General features: G+C 35.5%; 1 protein-coding gene across 1 annotated transcript in view; it reads left to right on the top strand.

Annotated features, from left to right (window-relative positions):
• Positions 1-3,162: 3,162 nt before the first annotated feature.
• LOC134653357 (uncharacterized) overlaps positions 3,163-21,294 on the top strand; it is a 36,258-nt gene continuing 18,126 nt past the window's right edge. The window contains exon 1 of the mRNA XM_063508694.1: positions 3,163-3,254. Coding sequence (XP_063364764.1) covers positions 3,226-3,254 — 29 coding nt within the window. The 5' untranslated portion in view covers positions 3,163-3,225. The remainder of the gene's footprint in view (positions 3,255-21,294) is intronic.

Raw genomic sequence — 21,294 nt, 5'->3', positions numbered from 1 at the left:
GAATTCATTTTAAACAAGCAATTCTTGTATATATATTTATTTAGAATAAGAATAACATTTATTTAAAAGAAAAAACCTTTAATTGTCAATTGTTTGGTTGAGTTAAATGTAATGCCCGTGTCACAACAACGCTTTAAGCAACATTTAATCTTATCCTATACCTTTAAACGAGCAATTCTTGTTTATTTCTTTATTTATATATATACAGGATGCTTCCTGTAATAAGAGCAATAAATTAAACTAAATGCTGTACTCCTCAAACTGACCAACATTTGTTCAGCAACTTTTAAAAATTATGAATCCTTTAGACTTCCTCTTTTTCATACAAAATAAATATTGTCTTCAAAGTACGCTGAAATCAGTGTGTTTGACGTTGCTTGTCAGCAGTTGTCACGCTTTAAACATAACAAAATTTGCAATACATTGCGTCTTAGAATAAACTTTAAAGTGTAATAAAAACCAAAACATGAGTTATTTTCAAAAGTTGCTGAACAAATGTTGGTCGGTTTGAGGAGTACAGCCTACAGTTAATTTATTGCTCCTGTTACAGGAAGCACCCTGTATATATATTTCGGGGATATCGGAAACGGCTCTAACGATTTCGATGAAATTTGATATATTGGGGTTTTCGGAGCCGAAAATCGATCTAGGTCTTATCTCGGGGAAAATGCGCGTTTTTGAGTTTTTACATGTTTTATCAATCCCAGATATTATCAATAATAAATAAATATCAATAAGTATTTGTCAAAGTTAGAATGCCACTCGCTTAATTATTATCATTTGAACTGTGAATTTACACCTAATATAAATGACACCGTAAGATTGTGAACCCGTTAGTTTATAATCTAACGTAGGTTAGGTTAGGTTAGATTATAATCTCCCTGCCGTCAGTTTATAATGTAACTAGCGAGATTATAATATGATGAGTGTTTACAATTTTACGGTGACATATATAAGGAATGAAAGGGACTGTTCATAACATAAGCCGATAACTAAGCGATAAGCAGTTTAATTTTTACCACGAATAAACACAAAAAGAACTGTTGTAACATATTATGTCGTTTATTAAACAGGAAAGCTCGCATAACCTTCTAAGCAGGGATCGGATACCGGTATTTTTTGTATGGGAACGGAAACGGTATTTTTTCGTTCTTTGCTAATTACTTCATTTCTAATTGAGCAATCTAATAATACGAAGTCGTAACCTAAAAACACAACTGAGTCCTACATTTCAATTATAAAATAGTTCGAAAAATATGGTTATTTCTAAGTTTTTGCAAAAAACCGGTTCCGATCCCTGCTGCTAAGGCCTGAAATTTGAACCTATTAGTGCAGGGAATAGAGTTGATGTTTATTTGTTTGAAAATTTAACGAAACAAAGGAAATGCAACTCTGTTCCAATTGAATATGGTTTAAATTTCATCGAACTGAAGAAGTACTATAGGTAGGACCTTGGGCCTTAGGAGGATAAAGGAAGATACCGATCTGTAAGTGTCAAAAAAGACGTTTTTGTTTGAAAAAATGTCACTTATGACACTGACACATCGGTATCGTATCGCTGTGAGATCTTCTAAGCATTGTTCGAATTGGTCCGATAAGTAGGTACTTTAGATACCTATAGAGCAAAAAAGGGGCGAACTTTAAAAATGGTTTATCTATTAAGCTTAGAAATAAATTAAAAGTGGACAAATTCACCCCCTTGGGTGGGACTTGAACCCACGACCACTGGATCCAGGATGTAGGATGGATCCAGTGTTCGTGGGTTCAAGTCCCACCCAATACGGCGAATTTTTCCACTTTTAATTTATTTCTAAGCTTAATTAGCATCGTTCGCAGACTACAATAGTATTATGTACAAACAAGTGCGAAAAATAGGAAACGAGTAGCGATAAATTAAAATACGACCGAAGGGAGTGTTTTAAATCGACACGAGTTGCGAATAACCTATTCGCACATGTATCGTACAACGTTTTACAGTACATATGGCTCTTTAAATTTTAGACATAGTTGCGTAATGTGCTATTTATCGCACTAGTGCGGTAAAGTAGCACCATATTATGAACTGTAAAATTAATTTATGGTTTATCTATATTCGTGTTGCGGCCGCGGTTCTCATCAAGGTTCCTCAGAAGGTTTCAATGCAAAATACAGCAAAATGGAAACAGTAACGTCGTCAAACAATGCATCTTCTCACGGTGGTGGCCGGCGGAGACTGCATAGAGCGGTTTGGGTGTGACTTTAGATCGGGTAGGTGTGACTTTAGATTGGGTAGGTGTGATTTTAAGGCCGTGGACTGGACGCACGCCACCGGCGGCGCGGCGAGCGGCAAATCAAGGCCGTTCATACATTTGACCGAGCACAATGTATGAATACTATGAATTGTAAATAACAAACGTCAAACGAAACAAAACTATATAGGAATGTCAGACGCAACGAAAAGTCACGTGATCATCAACGTGATTTCCATACATTATTTCACTTTCTATTGGCGTTTTCTGCCAAAGATTGTCAGGTGGCCAGACCCTAGATACCTACGTTAGCGTGGTTCAGTAAACTGAAGATTGCGGACGTGTATTGAAGTAATCTTCATAATTTACATTATCTTTGCCTTCTCATAATAATATGAATGAACGAATGAATACCGTAAACCGGGGTGACTTTCAAATGCAGGGGCGACTTCGATATTTCAGTTTTTCAGCCGTTACATATTTTATTCGGATTTTTTAGTAGTAGGTAAACAAGTATGTATAATAATCTAACTTGTTACACGAACAGTTCGAGAAAATAATGAATAATGATAATTTAGTGGCAGTTTTAAAACTATCAAAGTATCCCCAAAATTTCCTAAAGTCACCTCGTTTTACGGTACCTACTTATTTATTTCGTGTTAAACAAAGGCTTTTATTCCTACTCATCTAAAGTTTACAATTACATTATATGGTTAAATTAAACTTATACCTAGTAATTAATCTTAACTTTTATCTAAACAATTAATACATGTTTTTTATTTGAATGGGTAATCCTCGTGAGTAAAGACCATGTTAGAAATGTTATTTCGTGTTACATAATGCTGCTATGTTTGGAATAATATTCCAAACTGCTATCAGTCTATCTAATTATCTAAGGTGGTATTATCATCTCTATATCGCCTTACTAAATCACTGGAGCAACTACAGTCCGAAAGTCAGTACCAATAGTGCCGCGCCGCGCACAGCACGCGTCAAAATGGCCGCCACAGTCGAAACTAGTTGGAAGTAAGTGATGTGCCGGCGAAAGTTTATAACTCGTTTTGGAACGTACCCAAAAGTCATGGGCAGGAATTGTTTTTTTTAAGATGGTTGCACGGTTTGTTTTTAAGCCTAAAGGGTTTAGTTTCGGTTTTCATTTTTATCATTTATTCATTTGCAAGAATGTAGTACACAAAACAATTTCTTACAATATAAAAATGTCCAATACAGCCTGCTTAACAAAGCATGCAAAGGTTTGTTAAATTACAAATATTTTAAAGTAAGGAGATACTAATATTCACACATGTCAATTATCAGAATCGCGGAAACAGAAAAAATAAAGTAAGTACCTATTGCAAAATGAAGTAACATTATTGTGTGGTGATTCAAAAATAAAAGCGCTCTTTAACACAACAATAAATATAGATATAAATATAAGAAAAATAATATAAGAAAGCAGGTAAACCTGTTTAATTTCTCTTGCTTTCTTTTTGATGCGCGCGAAATCGCAAAAACGCGGTTTTTAATAGTTTGTGTTTCTTGAAAGTTTTGAACGGGTAAGTATTGTTTATTCAAAACGAATTAGCATTTACCGTGGTTCCTGTGTAAAAAAAGCAAAATTGTTTAAATAAGCGTGAATTTGCCACTTTAGACTCTAAAGAAGTTAATAACCTGATTTTATGAAAAGAAGAACCGTGATATTTAAATCAAATATTTGCTTAGGATGTCATTCTCGTTTACTTTCTTTGAGTCGGTTACTTACTTTACTTTCTTACACAATTAGTTTCTTCGAAGCGTCCTTATACTACGACAACCACTTTACCCCTACGGATGTTTAGCGCGATATACCTAATATAGTAAACAAACAAGCCAAGTAAACAAAACTTAGTTATATTTAATTGTGGCCAATTGTGGTAAATAAGTTTCTGTCACAAATTTTATTTTTAACCGACTTCCAAATCTCAAAGAAGGAGGTTATCAATTCGGTTGTATGTTTTTTTTTATTTTTATTTTTTTTATTTTTTTTAAAAACATTTATTTATAGGCAAACGCCTAGCGAATTGACAATCATTGATAGAAAGTGCCAATCGGAAGCGAAATAATGCATGGAAATGATCACGTGACTTTTCCTTTACAACTCTCGTCCCTATATTTTTTTCTTGTCGATCGACGTTTGGTGATGTACGACTCTCATCTTGGCTATATAGGTAGGGCAGATCGGAAACCATCATACACTACTCTACTAGAAAATAGGTAATTAATTTACAGTATATGTATTAGAACAAATTAAATTATTTTCAGAAAATATTTTAATTTGTTTTTTTATTTCAAGTAGACACACTACTATATAAATTATAAACTTTAAATAAAGGCACCTGCCGCGATAGCAGAGGACGCTGGGTCGATTCCAGCCTGGGGCACTGGAGGCCTTGGTCACTTTTTCTTAGTATATGACATTTATTTAAAGTTTATAATTTACATTATACCACAATTTCATTTAAATTTAACAATACAGATGTCGTACTTAATTATTTTCCATATGCATTGCTTTTCACGGAAACGTACGAACTTGTCTTGCTATTTCAGTCAGTCTCGGCACAAAAAGTACGTAAAGTAAGTAGTACGAGTAAGTAAGTGAGGTGGACTGAAGTAGCTTGACAAATACAAACGTTTCCGAGAAAATACGCACTACAACAATTATGCACTACAATCTGTTCATATAGTACCGTAAAACGGGGTGAGTAGGTTTCGCGGGGAGAGGTGGGTTATGAATGGGGAGAGAAGGTTTGAGAGGGGAGTGAGAAGGGATTTTAAGGCTAATGCTACAAAAATAATGTATTCCAATTTAAAATGGAGCTATAGTAATACGCATAAATCGATCCAACAATCTTCCAAAATCACCTTTGTATGAAAACCCCTCTCACCCCAAATACGAGGCACTACGGGGTGAGGTGGGTTTTCCTCTTTATCGTCGAAGTTATGAAACTACCCCAAATAAAATAAAAACTAAAATACAAACGTCCGGAACACTTATTATATACACCATTCAGTTTTTATATGTAAAAATAAAATGTTATCGAGGTTTGAATTTCAGTTTTGACCCTACTCACCCCATTTTACGGTACCTACGTATTTTCTTATTATGAAAGTTAAGTTTGTAACTTTACAATTTTATGTTCCACTTTCGCTTGTCAAAGTAAATAAATAAGTCATAACATAGTTATTTCACCTCAACCCCTGAGTAGGTTAAATATTTTTGCATTTGCATAATTTTTCACGCTATATTAAGAGATGCAGCGAGTCATCGTCCTGGAATAATACGTACATAATTTATTTAATTTAATGAGTCAATAATAAAATATTATTGTCTAGAGTAGAGTCAATATTTTTTTTTTAAATATTTAAATGATCACCGTCATCATCGCGAATTTAATTATTTATTATAATTATATCAGTCAGACTGTTCGCAATTATAGTACTAAGCAGACGTTTGGTATAAAAACTCATGCCTAGTCGCGATATACTCGTAACTAAACATAACATTAAGTGTGTTGACATGAGGTTAAGCTCTACAATTTCACAGTAAGTACTTACATTATGAAAAAAACAACGGGTTGCACCCCGGGAGTGCCGATAGAAGTGAAAACTCAATGACTAGTCCAAAATGTCTGCAGCACTACTTATGTATAATTGACTCATCCTCCTTTCTATTGAAAAACTTTAGTTCCGAGATTGCTGGCCAGTGAGCTTGTTTAAAAATCGAAATTCAAATTTGTAGCATTAATTGTTTAAAATTCGAATAGAAATTGTAAAGTTACCTTGCAGACCTCGCATCTAAATATATTTGGTCATGGTATTTTGAGTTTTATTCACCAGTACTAGAGTTCACTTTTATTAGCGATTTCATCAAGATGTAGCTTTATTATTGAATTATGTCATTGAGTTTTTCTTTATTGATTTGAATGCCATCTAAATGAGTGGCCATCTAAACCTTACGGTCACGTGATCGCCTTACGCTGTCTCGAGTTTATCATTTTTTCCCCACCTCAAAAAGTGCCCAGCGCCGCTAAAGAAGTTTTCACTTCAAAAACCTGAATTTATCATATCGTCGGGTGACACGCAAAAGTCACTAAGTACTATCAAAAAATTAAAGTAACAATGCACTTTATTACACTCGTAACAGGGTTTATTGTCCAATAATTTCAATGGTGTTAGTTAGTGACTTTTGCTTGTCACCCGACGATATATAAGAAAGATTTGTTACATTAATACTAAAAAATGTTTATCTAGGATTCCATATACATAACATAGATGTACATAAAATTTAATGTGTTTTTCATTAAATTACTTTACATGGAGTTAAGCTATATAATTTTACAGTAAATACTCAATTTTATAAAAAAACATGTATCACATATTAAAAAGATGTTATGTATGTTTAAGCGCTTATAACAAAACATGTATCACATATTAAAAAGATGTTGTGTATGTTTAAGCGCTTATAACAAAACATGTATCACATATTAAAAAGATGTTATGTATGTTTAAGCGCTTATAACTAAACATGTATCACATATTAAAAAGATGTTATGTATGTTTAAGCGCTTATAACACCTATGTACAGTCTCCATCAGATATATCGGAGCGGCCCCTTGTTCACAATATCTGAACACGCACTATATAAACGCCCTGATAATAGAGGCGTGTTCAGATATTTGTGAGCGCCTTAGCCGCTCCGATATATCTGATGGCGACTGTACAATACAATTTCATAACCCTGTGAAATGTTGTTCTATAAATAGGTATATTAAGTAGGTACCTACAGTAGGTACTTAGGTACTAACCTAAAATTTGAATTCCATCTTGCAACCCAGCGGTCGGCAACCCGCGGCCCGCGAGCCACATGCGGCCCGTGAACCTGTCACTTGCGGCCCGCGAGGCTATTTTGTAGAGATGCAACGGATAGTTGTTTGGCCGGATACCGGATAGCGGATATCCGGCCTGGATTCTGGGCGAATATCCGGTATCCGGCCGCCGGATATTCGGCCGGCGGAACTATACCTATATTTTGAGTTTTGCAGGTGCGCGTCGTGCAGGTTTCGACCTGTTTCGTAGTGAACGTTCGCGCGGACACATTTCTAAGAGCGTAACGAGTTTTATCATGTCATTACGTAGTAAGTTCGTTTATAGTTACAAGTGCGCGCGCGTATTTTTGTGTAAACAAATAAGTGTAATGTGTGACATTGGTTACGTACTTATTCATTTCTATCTACTGTGTCGTTAGCATTATGACCGAGACTGTTTTTTAGATTCCGTTTTTTACCCCAAAGTGTGTTAATTTTACTATCCGGTATCCGGCCGGATATTAGGTCACAATCCGGTATCCGGCCGGATACTAAAATAACGGCCGGATACCGGATAGTAACCGCATATCCGGTGCATCTCTACTATTTTGTATGTAATATTGACAAACGACAATATCTAGTCTAGTCATAAATATTGACAAAGTGCGGCCCGCGTCAACTTCGTTAACTACTATGTGGCCCTTGGCTGCTAATGGCTCCTCTACACGATGGGCCAACGCCGGCCACTCCAAGGGACGCATTTATGCGTTAGAGGGAGCAAGTTATATTGCTATCTCATTCTACCGCATGGCTGCGTCCCTTGGAGTGGCCGGCGTTGGCCCATCGTGTAGAGGAGCCATAAAAGGTTGCCGGCCGCTGTTGTATCCATCCTTCGTGATCGCATGGCCGACAAGAACAATAGTTTCGTCACAGTCTACGACTATTATCGTTGTTCTTCAGTCATTGGCGCAACAATTAGACGACATGATAGCGGTGTCGTGTCGTATCGTTTTTATCATGGTCTAACAAAACATGGTCTTCTCTTCCCAGAGTGTCACTTGCCTACGTCACAATAACATTGCCACTTTATTTCAACATAACATGTTACATGGGTACATTATATCTATGGTTAATAAGTTAAAATATTTCTTTATAATTTTATAATTTTCATTTATATGTATTTTATCTTAAATACAATAACACGTCATTTTTAATTATTCGTTAGCAATATCTTCCGATTCACGAAAGAAATTTCAGACGTTCGGGTAATTCAGTTTACACTACTGGCAACACAGGATAGCGCTGTCACATTTGACAATCCGCCATTTTGTCCCTGCCCGTCATCCTTGTCGAACGCGTGTTAATTGTTATTTCCTTCTCGCTCAGTGTCAGCAGTCGAGTCGCAGTGTTTTCCAAACTTTTCACGTCGTAAGCTTGGTAATTAATGTTTTGTTACGAAAATGGTTGGCTGCTCTATTCGGAACTGTAAGAGTAGGAGTGAAAAGTGCAGTATAGATTTGTTTTATTTTACTATGTTTCTACATGAATAACTTAAAATTAATGCCGTTAAAATAATTTTCACCGTTGGTTAAAATTCTCCCACATTTCAAAGTTTGAGAACCTGTAAACAGCATGATGAGTTAGGTCATTCGCGAATCTGGGAAGAGAGCACCAGGCGGAGTATATTATTATACCATGGTTTTTATATTCTATCGCAATTTTAACGACGAAAATTTTTTTAATTCATCTTAGTACCTATATGCATGATAGCGGTGTCGTGTCGTATCGTTTTTATATTTTATCGCATTTTTAACGACGAATTTTTTTTTATTCATCTTAGTACCACCTATATGCATAATAGCGGTGTCGTGTCCTATCGTTTTTTTTAATATTCTATCGCAATTTTAACGACGAATTTTTTTAAATTCATCTTAGTGCAGATATGCATAATGAAATGAAATGAAATGAAAGTTTATTCACGAAAACATATGGTACAGTAGATGTTATTAAGTATACATATTGACCCATGATATGTTCGGCCTTATGGCATGTGAAAATTATTTGTATTGACATAGTTCATGCATGTCAAAAGAAAATACGTTACAAAAATATTACTATAAAATATGTCGCGTTTACTAAAATATTATCAAAAATTAAATTATTAAATACAAACATCAAGTTTCAAGCCTCAATCTACAGTCAGTTAGCAATAGCGGTGTCGTGTCGTATCGTTTTTATATTCTATCGCAATTTTAACGACGAAATGTTTTTAAATTCATCTTAGTACCTATATATAAAATTTCTTTGTACGCTGGTGGCCTAGCGGTAAAGGGGCCCACTGATTAACAGTCCGCCGGTCAGTGACACAACCATAGCAAACAACACGGAAAATTGTGTTCTATTAGCTTAACAATGGCTATGGGAAAATTGCGAAATGTAGCCAAATTTGAATGTAATATGCCTTATTACTCTTCAATTAGGCCAATTATTGTTTATAGTGTATCTAAAAATTCATAAAAAAGAAATAGGAAACGTTATTTGTTGGATTCATCAAATATTTTTATTTGAAATCTTTATTCGCTCTAATTTCTTTGTATTATAATTTCCAGCAACGAAAACTAGTATCAGACATAAATATATTAAACTAGTACCTACCTATGTTATAATATGTTTGTTACCTTGCATATATGTTCATGTCAAAGGAGAATGGGCAATTTGTCCCATGGATGTATACTGTTGAGACATATCTCACTTGAAAGGGCTTAGTAATAACATTATTTTATTGTATGACACCAACTTTAGATAACACAATTTTGTCAATAAAATAATATATTATCTTATCTTATGTTACCTATTTCAAATCTATTACCTATTCTTAATATCAAAATCGCATAATATGACAGATGGATTTACCCGAGTTTGAAGTTAAGCGATTCATTTACCCGCGTAGCTTACCGGTTTAAGCAAAGGTGAGCTATGCGTTCAAAACTGTGCGATCGCTATAAATCGGCCCGATATGGCGCTGGGCACAAAATGCAGGTCATGTCATGAGAAAGTGTGAGTGAAAACTAAATACCAGTCGCGCTCTTTGATACACATGCCGAGACTAGGCCTAGTGAAATGTTTATTGGAAACATATATTAAAACTGGATTTAATAATAGGTATATATAACAATAAAAAATCACCGCTGTGCCGTTCGCATACGTTGCTTGATAAAAACTAGTTTACTCATATACATATATACATAAATATGGTTATTTTTTTAAACATAGAGACTCTACAAATATTCATAAAAACAATAATTGATTTATCACAATCGATGTAAAAAAAAAAACATAAATACGGCTCCGGCTTAATTTGAATGGAATGAAATGAATGAATGAAATACGCCTTGTAAAACAAATAAAAATAAATGAATTTATTTACACCTCTAATACCTACTTGACGTACTTGTTTATTTTGATTAGAAAACATCAGCAGCTATAAATACTAAACTTCAGTTTAATAATACTATTCTGAGGGGTAGGTATTCTACTTATAACATCAGTTAGTTTTGATATTGATATGATACAATACAACCGCTCGTGCTAGTAGATGCGTGCGAAATGCACTGAGAATCGTGTTATTAAGACGTGTTGCACGCTTCGCGCGATGCGAGTCGTGTCAAGTAGCCTTACCACGACTGCCTTAGCAGTGTCAACTGTCAAACTGATGGTAGCCGTAAAGTTATTAAAACTATAGCAACGTAGGTAATTGTTAAATCTTAACACCTCTTATAATCTATTAACTAATTAAAAATTTACCTACTAGTAAATCACTGTACAATGAACACTACTAGTAAATAGACTTATCTAAGAAGACACTTAAATTCACTTAATGGTTTACTATCTTTTAACAGCATAGCGAGTGGCGCCATCATATCGTTTGTTTACTAATGCATTACTTAAATAGTAGAGTACATAGTTTAACTAAATATAAGTTTACTACCGTTAGCTTAGGATGGCATTCGGTAGAACTATCAGTGAAATAGTTAACTGTAAATAAATACGTAGGTAGCTAGTCTGTGCGGAAAGAGAAGAGTATTTGTTCCCATACATTTCACGACTCTTCCCTTTCCGCACAGACTTTACTTAAGGTGAGGCGCCATGACTTCTGTACGGCTACCATCAGTTTGGCACTGACATAAACGCCGTCGGGAACGCAATTTACTTTCTATACATCTCGCTCGTACTCGCATATTAGTGCATACGAGATGTATAGAAAGTAAATTACGTTCTCGATAGCGTATATGACAGTTTTGACACTGTCAGTGACTCATGGTACGGGCTCTGGGGACCTAGCTAAGATGACAATCGTTTGCAGAAAATGAAACGAAACGCTATTGTATCGCTCTTCCATATTAGTGCGATATAGACATATAGCGTTTCGTTTCTACGTTTATAGCGTTTCGAGAGACAAAAGGAAACGATATCTGGGTATCTGCTTTTAGTTAATTTAGCAATTACACCAAACACAAATTAATGAAAATATCTGGGAGACCGAGCTTTGCTCGGAAAATGTATAAAATCTCAAAAATTAGCGTTTTCCCAGAGATAAGACCTAGCTAGATCGATTTTTCGCCCCCGAAAACCCCCGTACTTATACCAAATTTCATCGAAATCGTTAGAGCCGTTTCCGAGATCCCCGAAATGTATATTGTAGGTATACAAATAAATAAATAAATATGCAAGAATTGCTCGTTTAAAGGTATTAGATAGATAGATTAAAGTTTGCAATTTTTGTTTAATATTAACCCACTCAAAAGTTAATCACTAATTCAATAATGATAAACGAATGTCCTAAATGAATGCAAGTCAATTGCATTAACCACACCACACTGCACCCACGTTTTTCCGTCAACTATAACCTGATCTCCATCTTATTACGAGCTTCTTCGCATTGAGGTTCTAAATAAAGTGGACAATTCCGTTTGGGCGCCAATTTATCCAGAACTGCTTTAATTATTGAATTGCTTATGGGAAGAGCGCAAATTATATTGGATTTTTAATCGGCGGAAGACCCGATTAAAATGTGTATATTTACAATATTGTGTAGATGATTGCAATTGACGATTTCATGAAGTTTAACGGACATAATAAAGAACAAACAACAGAAGGTAATCCAAAAAAGCGTATCTTAACCTCCTGAGGTGACGTCATCTTTTACAGACAAGTTTTTACTTTAGCACTGTATGTATAGAGTCCACACTATTTGTAATATATTTATGACACGGGGTCTCAGAAGGTTAAGATAAAAATGGACGACCGGCGATCACCTTTTCATACAAACGTTCTCACTCTCTGGACAATAACATTATTGAAAATTATAATATTAATACATTATTAAACTTTTTGGCTCAGGATTCGTGAGACTTAAAAAATCTCAATTTGAGAAGACTTAATTTTCGAACCAATGGTTTACAATCTCTGAAAGGGAATAGCTAATCTAATCTCGAGGCTATTACTATTCTTTGAATGATTCAGGTGTCGTGAACCGGTTTTATATTCCTTTTATAAAATCGCTATAAAAAACTTTATTTTCATTGTCATCTTGTATACACATTGCAACTCTTAATTGCGTGATATAGTCAGTAATGATTGTTACAAAGTAAAGAATTGTAAAATTAATGTCACCAGCGAGATGTTATAGAGCGTTAACTCACGCTTAGATAATGAGGAAGAGTTGTGTCGTAGAGTTAAACATGCAATTTTGTATATCATTATGTTAATAGAGATATATCGTTTAGTTCATTTATATATCTATTTTGATCGTAATATTTTTATATAGCCACCGACATGGCTGAAATTATCGGAAGCCCCTTTTCGATATCGGAAGTCGGAAGGCGCCTATGAGAGAAACAGCTGCATGAGAGTGCCATATGGCATCAAGTCCGCTTATTTTCCTTTATCTATCGTTTTTTAGGGTTCCGTAGCCAAATGGCAAAAAACGGAACCCTTATGGATTCGTCATGTCTGTCTGTCTGTCTGTCCGTCTGTCCGTCTGTCTGTCCGTCCGTATGTCACAGCCACTTTTTTCCGAAACTATAAGAACTATACTATTGAAACTTGGTAAGTAGATGTATTTCGTGAACCGCATTAAGATTTTCACACAAAAATAAAAAAAAACAATAAATTTGGGGGTTCCCCATACTTAGAATTGCAACTCAAAAATTTTTTTTTCATCAAACCCATACGTGTGGGGTATCTATAGATAGGTCTTAAAAATGATATTGAGGTTTCTAATATCATTTTTTCTAAACTGAATAGTTTGCGCGAGAGACACTTCCAAAGTGGTAAAATGTGTGTCCCCCCCCCCCTGTAACTTCTAAAATAAGAGAATGATAAAACTATAAAAAATATATGATGTACATTACCAATGATGAAAGTAAACACTTTACCTACCAGATAATACTACTGTTTTAGTTTTTCCGTACGCCTTCCAAGAGCGGTGCCATTTTTTACCTGAAAACCATCCGTGCGTGATGACGTGTGCAAATTATTGTAAACAGTTTGTATTTTAACTACTTCTGGAGACCGATTCAGATTTGACAATTTGTTATAGTTATGAATTGGTTTTGATACGACCTTGACGATCGTATTGGTGATTAGCGCGCATCTCACGCACGGCTTTCACTTCATTTCGCATGCACCAATCGGCGAGAGCGACCTTCAAGGACTTCGTATCCAAACCACATCAAGATTATAACAAATTCTTAAATCTCAATTGGGCTCCTGGTACTGTACCATTGCCCGTACTGTTAACTGTACGTGGACCTTATTCTTTTTGTAATAAGGTCCACCGATGTACAATTAGGAGTGTTGCTGTTTGTATATAGATGTATACGTAGCTACATAGGTGTTTGTTGGTTGGTTGGTTGTTATTACATCTAACCATGGGTTCTAGGAGTAAACGTAAGATTGCGCGCATCCGGGAAACACGTAATAAAGGCAAAAACCTATGCCCGTCGATATACGTGACGGAATACCGCAGCTTATGCCATTTTACTGTAGATTTATCTTTAAAATAACCCTTAGATCAAAATTTTACCTATTCGGATTTTGAACTAGATATCTATTAGACATCACCAAGATATGCCAGTGTCAAACAAGTGTCAAAAATGAAGTTTTTGTTTGAAGAAATGTAACTTTTGACACTTGTTTGACACTGTCATATTCAATCCATATCGTTTCAATGTCTAGTATTTGTCGTGTATCTTAAAGTTCGAATATGGCTGTGCCTGAGAAAAACGCATGTAACCGATTTGCAAGACCAAAGTGATCTCATAAGTGTAAACAAAGTTTTTATGGAGCATTAAAAATATTAATTGAATGTTTAACATCATCTTCCAAGCGTGTTCCCCGCTTTTCACCACGGCTCATGGGAACCTAGAGTACCCTCTGGAACTATTCGCAATATTTGACGTACCTACCTAGTTTTTTTTACGAAAGCCGCAGCCATCTGACCTTCCAACCCAGAGAGGAAACAAAGCCTTATTGGGACCGGTTTAAATACGATGTTTTCCTATAAGGAAAAGCGATTGGTAAATATCAAATGGTATAAAAAAACAGAATACTTTAAATTTGCATAAAAACTTATCTAGCCGCACAAAAATAAGAAAAAATGTAATCATCACTACATAGTATAAAACAAAGTCGCTTCCCTCTGTCTGTCTGTCCCTATGTATGCTTAGATCTTTAAAACTACGCAACGGATTTTAATGCGGTTTTTTTAATAGATAGAGTGATTCAAGAGGAAGGTTTATGTATATAATTTGTTAACCCGTAAAAAGCCGGCGCGGGTCGCTAGTAGTATATATAACTAAATAGCTATCAATATAGAACTAGCGACCCGCCCCGGCTTCGCACGGGTTACACAAAACCTTGACAAATTATACAACTTAAACCTTCTTCAAGAATCACTCTATTGATAGGTGAAAACCACATGAAAATCCGTTCAGTAGTTTTTGAGTTTATCGCGAACATACATACATACAGACTTTGTTTTTATAAGGTGTAGTGATTTAATTCTAAAATAGTACTGTTATTAGACTACGCAGAATCTTCATCACGTCATTAATGACCAAGGTCCGAATGAATTATTAGCGACAAACACGACAATTTAATTGCTTTGACCCAAATTAACCCGACAAAAACAGTTTAATTCACGATGATTTGTCAGCGCTGCTGTAGTTTTCATCCGAATGTCATCTGATTAATCACTACACTAGAAAGAAAGAAAGAAAGAAAGGAAATACATTTATTTATCATCTAAAAACATTGGACAATACTTTAAAATAACACATACAACACAACCTAGATGCTAAACAGGATCCCCACTCAGCATAATGCCACGGCAAGCCATGACGCTGATTTTCACTACACCTTATAAAACAAAATCCCCGCCGCGTCTGTCTGTTTGTGTGTATGTATGTTCGCGATATACTCGAAGATTTCTGAACGGATTTTCATGCGTTTTTCACCTATCAATAGAGTAAAGGTTTTTGAGTAAGGCTTAGGTGTATAATTTGTCAAGATTTTGTGTAACCCGTGCGTAGCCGGGGCGGGTCGCTAGTCACTAATATCACTATATATCCCAGCAAAAAGCAATCACCTGTTATATCTCTTGACGTCAGCGCTTCTCGCTTACATACTATGTCATAACAAATCTTCACAGGCTAACCGTAACACAACTTAACAAGTGTTACGTAAAGTTAACTAGTGCGGTAACTCATAATTTGCGGGGTTGAGATGAATTAGGTGAACTGCTATTACTAGTATTAGGGTGGGGTACACTGAGAAATAAGAACTAGAAACATCTTTTGTTGGGTCCTGGTAGCAAGAAAATCATAGGTGAATTAAGTGTATTTTTTGTTTACTTAATTAACCCAGGTGAACAGAGGTGGGTGAACAGAGTCAACTACAGGATTTTTTCGTACTCAGTATCATCCCGATATGTGCACAGATGTCAATACTGACTACTTCTTTAATATTGCTTCCAAAGCCCAACATTGCCTGAATTTAGAAAACGGTGTTTCTTTACAAAACTGTTGTCGTTGCCTACTTTCTGATAATGTTCACGATGGTCACTCCAAGCACGACAATGACTGGTTTTCCTCATTAATAGAAAAACGCATGAGGCGCCACGAGCAGGCCTCCAACCCCCGCCCACACGGAGAGAAAAAATATTGTTCGAATTAAAAACCTGATTACTAAAAGACGGGATTATCAAATTCTATTAATTTTTACATTTTTTTTCTAGGCGATAGAAAATAATATAATTTCAAGGAAGTTTTATTAATTTCATAGTATAGGAAATACAAAACGGTTTTACTTAATCGTGAAATTAATATTCTTTACTCGGAATAACAGATTTGTATAAATTCTATAAAACTTTTCTTGAGTTTATAAATGGTGTACTAGTTACAGTACGTAAAGATTACTAGATAATACAAATGGGATTTATTAAAATCGGTGGCTACAAATGACTATTAATAATTATAAGTCAATTCTGATTTCTATACTTCGTAATCTTGTAATAACAAGTCCCTTTCTTATTCTTATGAGTTTTATTCTTATTTCCGTAAATAGTAAATAGCTTTATAGATATTAGTAAAGTGTACTAATAACACGATTCCTAAATGCACTAGCCGCCCCTCCCCCCGCACGCGTACTCCGTATCCATCTTTGACTCGTCCATTTTGCTTGTAACCTCATCGGCGAAAGGAGCTCATCGGAGAAATTATGTTTGGTGCATGTGGTGTGTCGTTGAATGGAACTATGACTAAGTCTAGTTTTAACTACGTTGAACAAATAACAAAGAAACCTGTAAAATTGGGCCAGCGACTTGTAAGTAACCATAATTGCAATTTACAGATGCACCCGTACCTGATCCAGATCCAATCCATTCAAGCGCGATTGGAGCATGCCACGCAAATTTAGATCACGTAAGAAGTGATCGTTCCTTACGGGATCTAAATATGTCTGGTACGTTTCGATCGCGTTTGGATCGCTTGGATCAGGCTCAGGTGCGGACGCATCTGTACATTGCAATTATGGTTACTTGAAATCAAAACGCAGCTTACTGAATCCCAATCCCTAGTAAAAATATTACTGAAAATAAGAGTGCTGCTTTATTGTTTCCAAGCAAACTATTGTGAATTTTAGTCACGGGATTAGTAAAACCAAGAAACAAAACACTAGATAAAACTTATCAGCTTCATAAATTCCATGACTTTTTTTTGTAATTTCTAGTAAAGTTTACTTGTTTTTAGTAAACAGTATTGTTGTTCCAAAAAGGACAATTTTTTTGGTGTTAGTAAATACAATTAGTAAAACTGGTTCATAATCGTTAGTATAATTTACTTGTCATGGAATTCACTAAAATTTTACTAATGATTAATATTTTTTACTTGATTCTACAAATTTTTTCTCTCCGTGCACCTGGGGGAGCATACACCTGCTGCGTGTGTGGCCGAGGGATCCTCTCTCGTATAGGGCTTTACAGCCACGAACACAAGTGTCGTAACCGGGATGCTGCTTAAACATCTGACACAGATGGTAATAATAAAGGCCTATTATATTAATTACCTATAGATACCTACAGACAGCTGTTTTGGAGGGAATCACCTTTTTTTAAGCCAGGCAATGTTGGGCACGGTAGGCAATGTTGAGGACGTGGACGTTATAAGATTAAGATATTACAATCTCGAATAGGCCCCTAGGGAAAGCGTTGCACATTGCACCATCTCGGCCAGGATAAGGCAGTGGCTAAGTAGGCAGTGGTAATTGCATGATAGCGCGGATTGTGCGATTAGCCATGTCGATTCTCACGGCTCAAGCGTATACGGAGTCTATATAGGTTGCTCCGTTTACATTTGTTCATTATCCATGAGTTCCCATGGCCACCTCCTGTGCCCATCATCGGATCAGCTCGATGGTACCATAAGATTGCATTGTCACCCAACTTATGTAAGTTCAACATATGTATACTGTATATGAAGTTTCAGCTCGTTCGAGTTATGGGAAGTGGCAATTTAGCTTATAAGATTTGACCCGAACATACATACAAATTACAAACATTGCAAGTTCAATAAAATAAATAAATAATAGGTACCTAATAATATGAATTCATAAGTTTACTTTAAGATTTATTATAGTTTGTTTTAATTTTAATGTTCACTTTGTTTGTTATTACCTATGTACGGTGTTTTTCCAAAAATAAAATCTCGACTCATAGTTACAAATAAAATAAAAAAATTCTATAAAAGGTTGTGAAATCGAAAGGGAAACCATCGTATTCGTACTGCAGTAAACACGACCATCTTAGGCCAGTAATTGTTGCACAATTATGCGGTTTAGTTCGCCATTACTAGATTACTGCTGATTATCCATGTATCATTCTCACGGTGGGATGATATGTGGTTTCTGAGATTGCTTGTGATTCCATTTGTTTATTCTAAATTCAATTCCCTAAGAAATAGGTATGTACCCTTGAAGATACTAAGGGTCGATAAAGACGGACTGCAACCCAACTGCAATTTGTATGGGAACTGCCCTTATGATTTAGTTCTAGATTGTGCTCTGTGCGTCAAGTCAGTCGGTAAATAAAATTACCAAAAATGTATATGTAAGTATCAGAAATAATAACTTTGTTGCATTGTGCAATGAGTGCATAATCCAGATTAATTCCGATTGTGACATTTGTAACTCTTTCATACCGTCACGTGACTGCTATACACCGCCGTGTGACTCTATAATAAATACGGCGGTGTAAGGCGTAATTATCTCAATCGTGCGCAGTCTGTATCATCTGCTTGAACAATATTACGCGGTAATCACTCTGAGGCGTCGTCCTAACATAGCCGTAACGTAATTTTTTTCCGTATGTCATTACCGGTTAAAGAACTGATAGGTATTTAGGTACTACACTTTAATTAATACGCTGCCGCTTTTTCAATTGAAAATATCGAATAAAGATAGAACAAGTAAGTCTTGCTATATAATAAAATAAAATAAAATATTAATAATTTGATACCAGTAGACAATTTGGCAATTTAAAGCTTGCGATAAGGTAAACATATGACCGCCTAGCATGAGTAGCATGATTTGCGCATTCGCGCGCGACTCAATAAGTAGGTACTTGAATACGCGCTCTATACGAAGTCGCGCGCGAGAAAGCAAGTCATGCTAGGCGCTAGGCGATCTGAATCAATGTTATTTTCACCTCATTAGAGCAAAGACCAATATTTACTTCCACATTATTGTCTGGCCCGGTCACACTCAATCCCTTGCACACACAGACGGCAAACACCACTAATGCCGCTAATTCCTACTGATATCGTAATTCTAACATCCACTAGCAATTTAAACCTTATTACAAACACATACGGTACATCTATGGTCAAAGATTATTGGTACACATAAGTAATGAAGTGTAACTTCTGTCGTAAACGAGCCAGCTGTTTGTAAATATTTGTAAATTTGTGCTTGTAATCGGGTTCTGAAATAAGGATCTAACGAGTTCTGAATAAATACAAAAATGAGGCATACGCAAGTGAAAAAATCTGTATTTTTGGTTTAGTTTAACATGTACTTGAATAAATTTTGCACGTAAGGGTGCATGTAAAAATTGTCAAGTAAGATTGAACAGCCAGATATTATATAATTTATAAGTGCAATGCATGCAAATAAAATAAAAAAATAATTTTGCAGCATGTCTACATCTTTTAGCCGTTACGAACAGGGACACAGTATAGATTTGGTATAGACAAAACGCCTATAGGTATACCTTATATGGTATATGTACATATACCAATACCTAGTAGCTCTCTTGTCATACATAATAGGTAAAGTATGCAAATTTAGATCTGCGATCATGGTCGCATTTTTATCACTTGTCATGTCATGCGTCAATTTCGCACTTATTACACACTTGTTAGAACGTGACAGGCATGATGAAAGATAATAAAAAAAACACCATTTTAGCCCTACTGCATAAATGTTACTATTCGGAAAGGAACTCTGCTTATCCTAAAGTAAAGCTCGATGTCCATGCTTCACTGTTGTGTGAAATCGTTGAAAAGCGGTTTCTAAAATTCACATTACCTAATCAATATGTGCTCATTTTAAAATTAGCAACGTATTAGTACGGTGGTTTGCAAATACTATCAAATTAAAAATAATTTATAGAGATTGCAACAGAGTCAACATGAAGTTATTAACATGACTAATATTCGTAATAGTAGTCTATTTGTTTTGTATTTATATGGTAACTATTTATTTTCTTTAAGCCTACTTATAAAGTTATATGAGGGTCTAGAGGCTCTGCTACGTTAAACGACAATCAAAATTTCTTTATCTGCTTCTCAATCGCTCGAGGATTTTCGTAAGATCATCCTATAGATAGGTTAGGTTAGATTTGTTTTATGGCAATCCTGAAAAGTTACGAGTTTCTGAGAAAAACCAAATGATGACTAACGAAAATGCGGACTAACGGAAATACATTATGACTTAAAACTTTATTGTAAACAATAGAGACCCGTGACAAGTAGTTGAGTCTGCTAAACTGTGTTATACCCGCTATGGCTTGTTTGCTTACCTATTCTTATCAAGGCCTTGAGATGCAGCACGGCGTATAATTACTGTTCATAATTATAAAGTAAATCACCCGTCATTTCACCTGCCTAATAGGCAGTGTTCATCGGATGACACTGTCATCTTCAATATCGTCTTCGCTGATGATTCCGTGCAAGCGTGCATTTACAATTACATAAATTTTTAACACGACTAATAGGTACTTAATCTTTCACGACAAACACTTAATGTTACATGTAAATACATATAAATAAAAACATTTGTTATCATTAATCTCAAATATAAACGAGTATGCAATATGAGGCATCCGATCATGAGGATTATGTAGATATACAAACACGTTTCTGTAGAAGCATGTAGGTACAGTCACCTGCAATAATATGTTACACATCAAAGGCCGCTAAATATCTGACTCGATCTTATTTGTAGAGCCATAAGAGCGTGTCACATATTTTTGCGGCCTTCGAAGAGTAACATATTATTGCAGGTGAATGTACACTCTGCATTTTTGCGTATCTAATAGCTTAGCAAAATGAGATATGTGTATTTTCGTTAAGCTAGGTTTTAAAATGGGTATTTTCCTGAAATAA

This window comes from Cydia amplana, chromosome 13 (genome assembly GCF_948474715.1).
Source record: "Cydia amplana chromosome 13, ilCydAmpl1.1, whole genome shotgun sequence".
NCBI classification, from domain to species: Eukaryota; Metazoa; Arthropoda; class Insecta; order Lepidoptera; family Tortricidae; genus Cydia; species Cydia amplana.
Note: the sequence above shows the minus strand (reverse complement) of the source record. Positions and strands in the feature narration are given on the sequence as shown.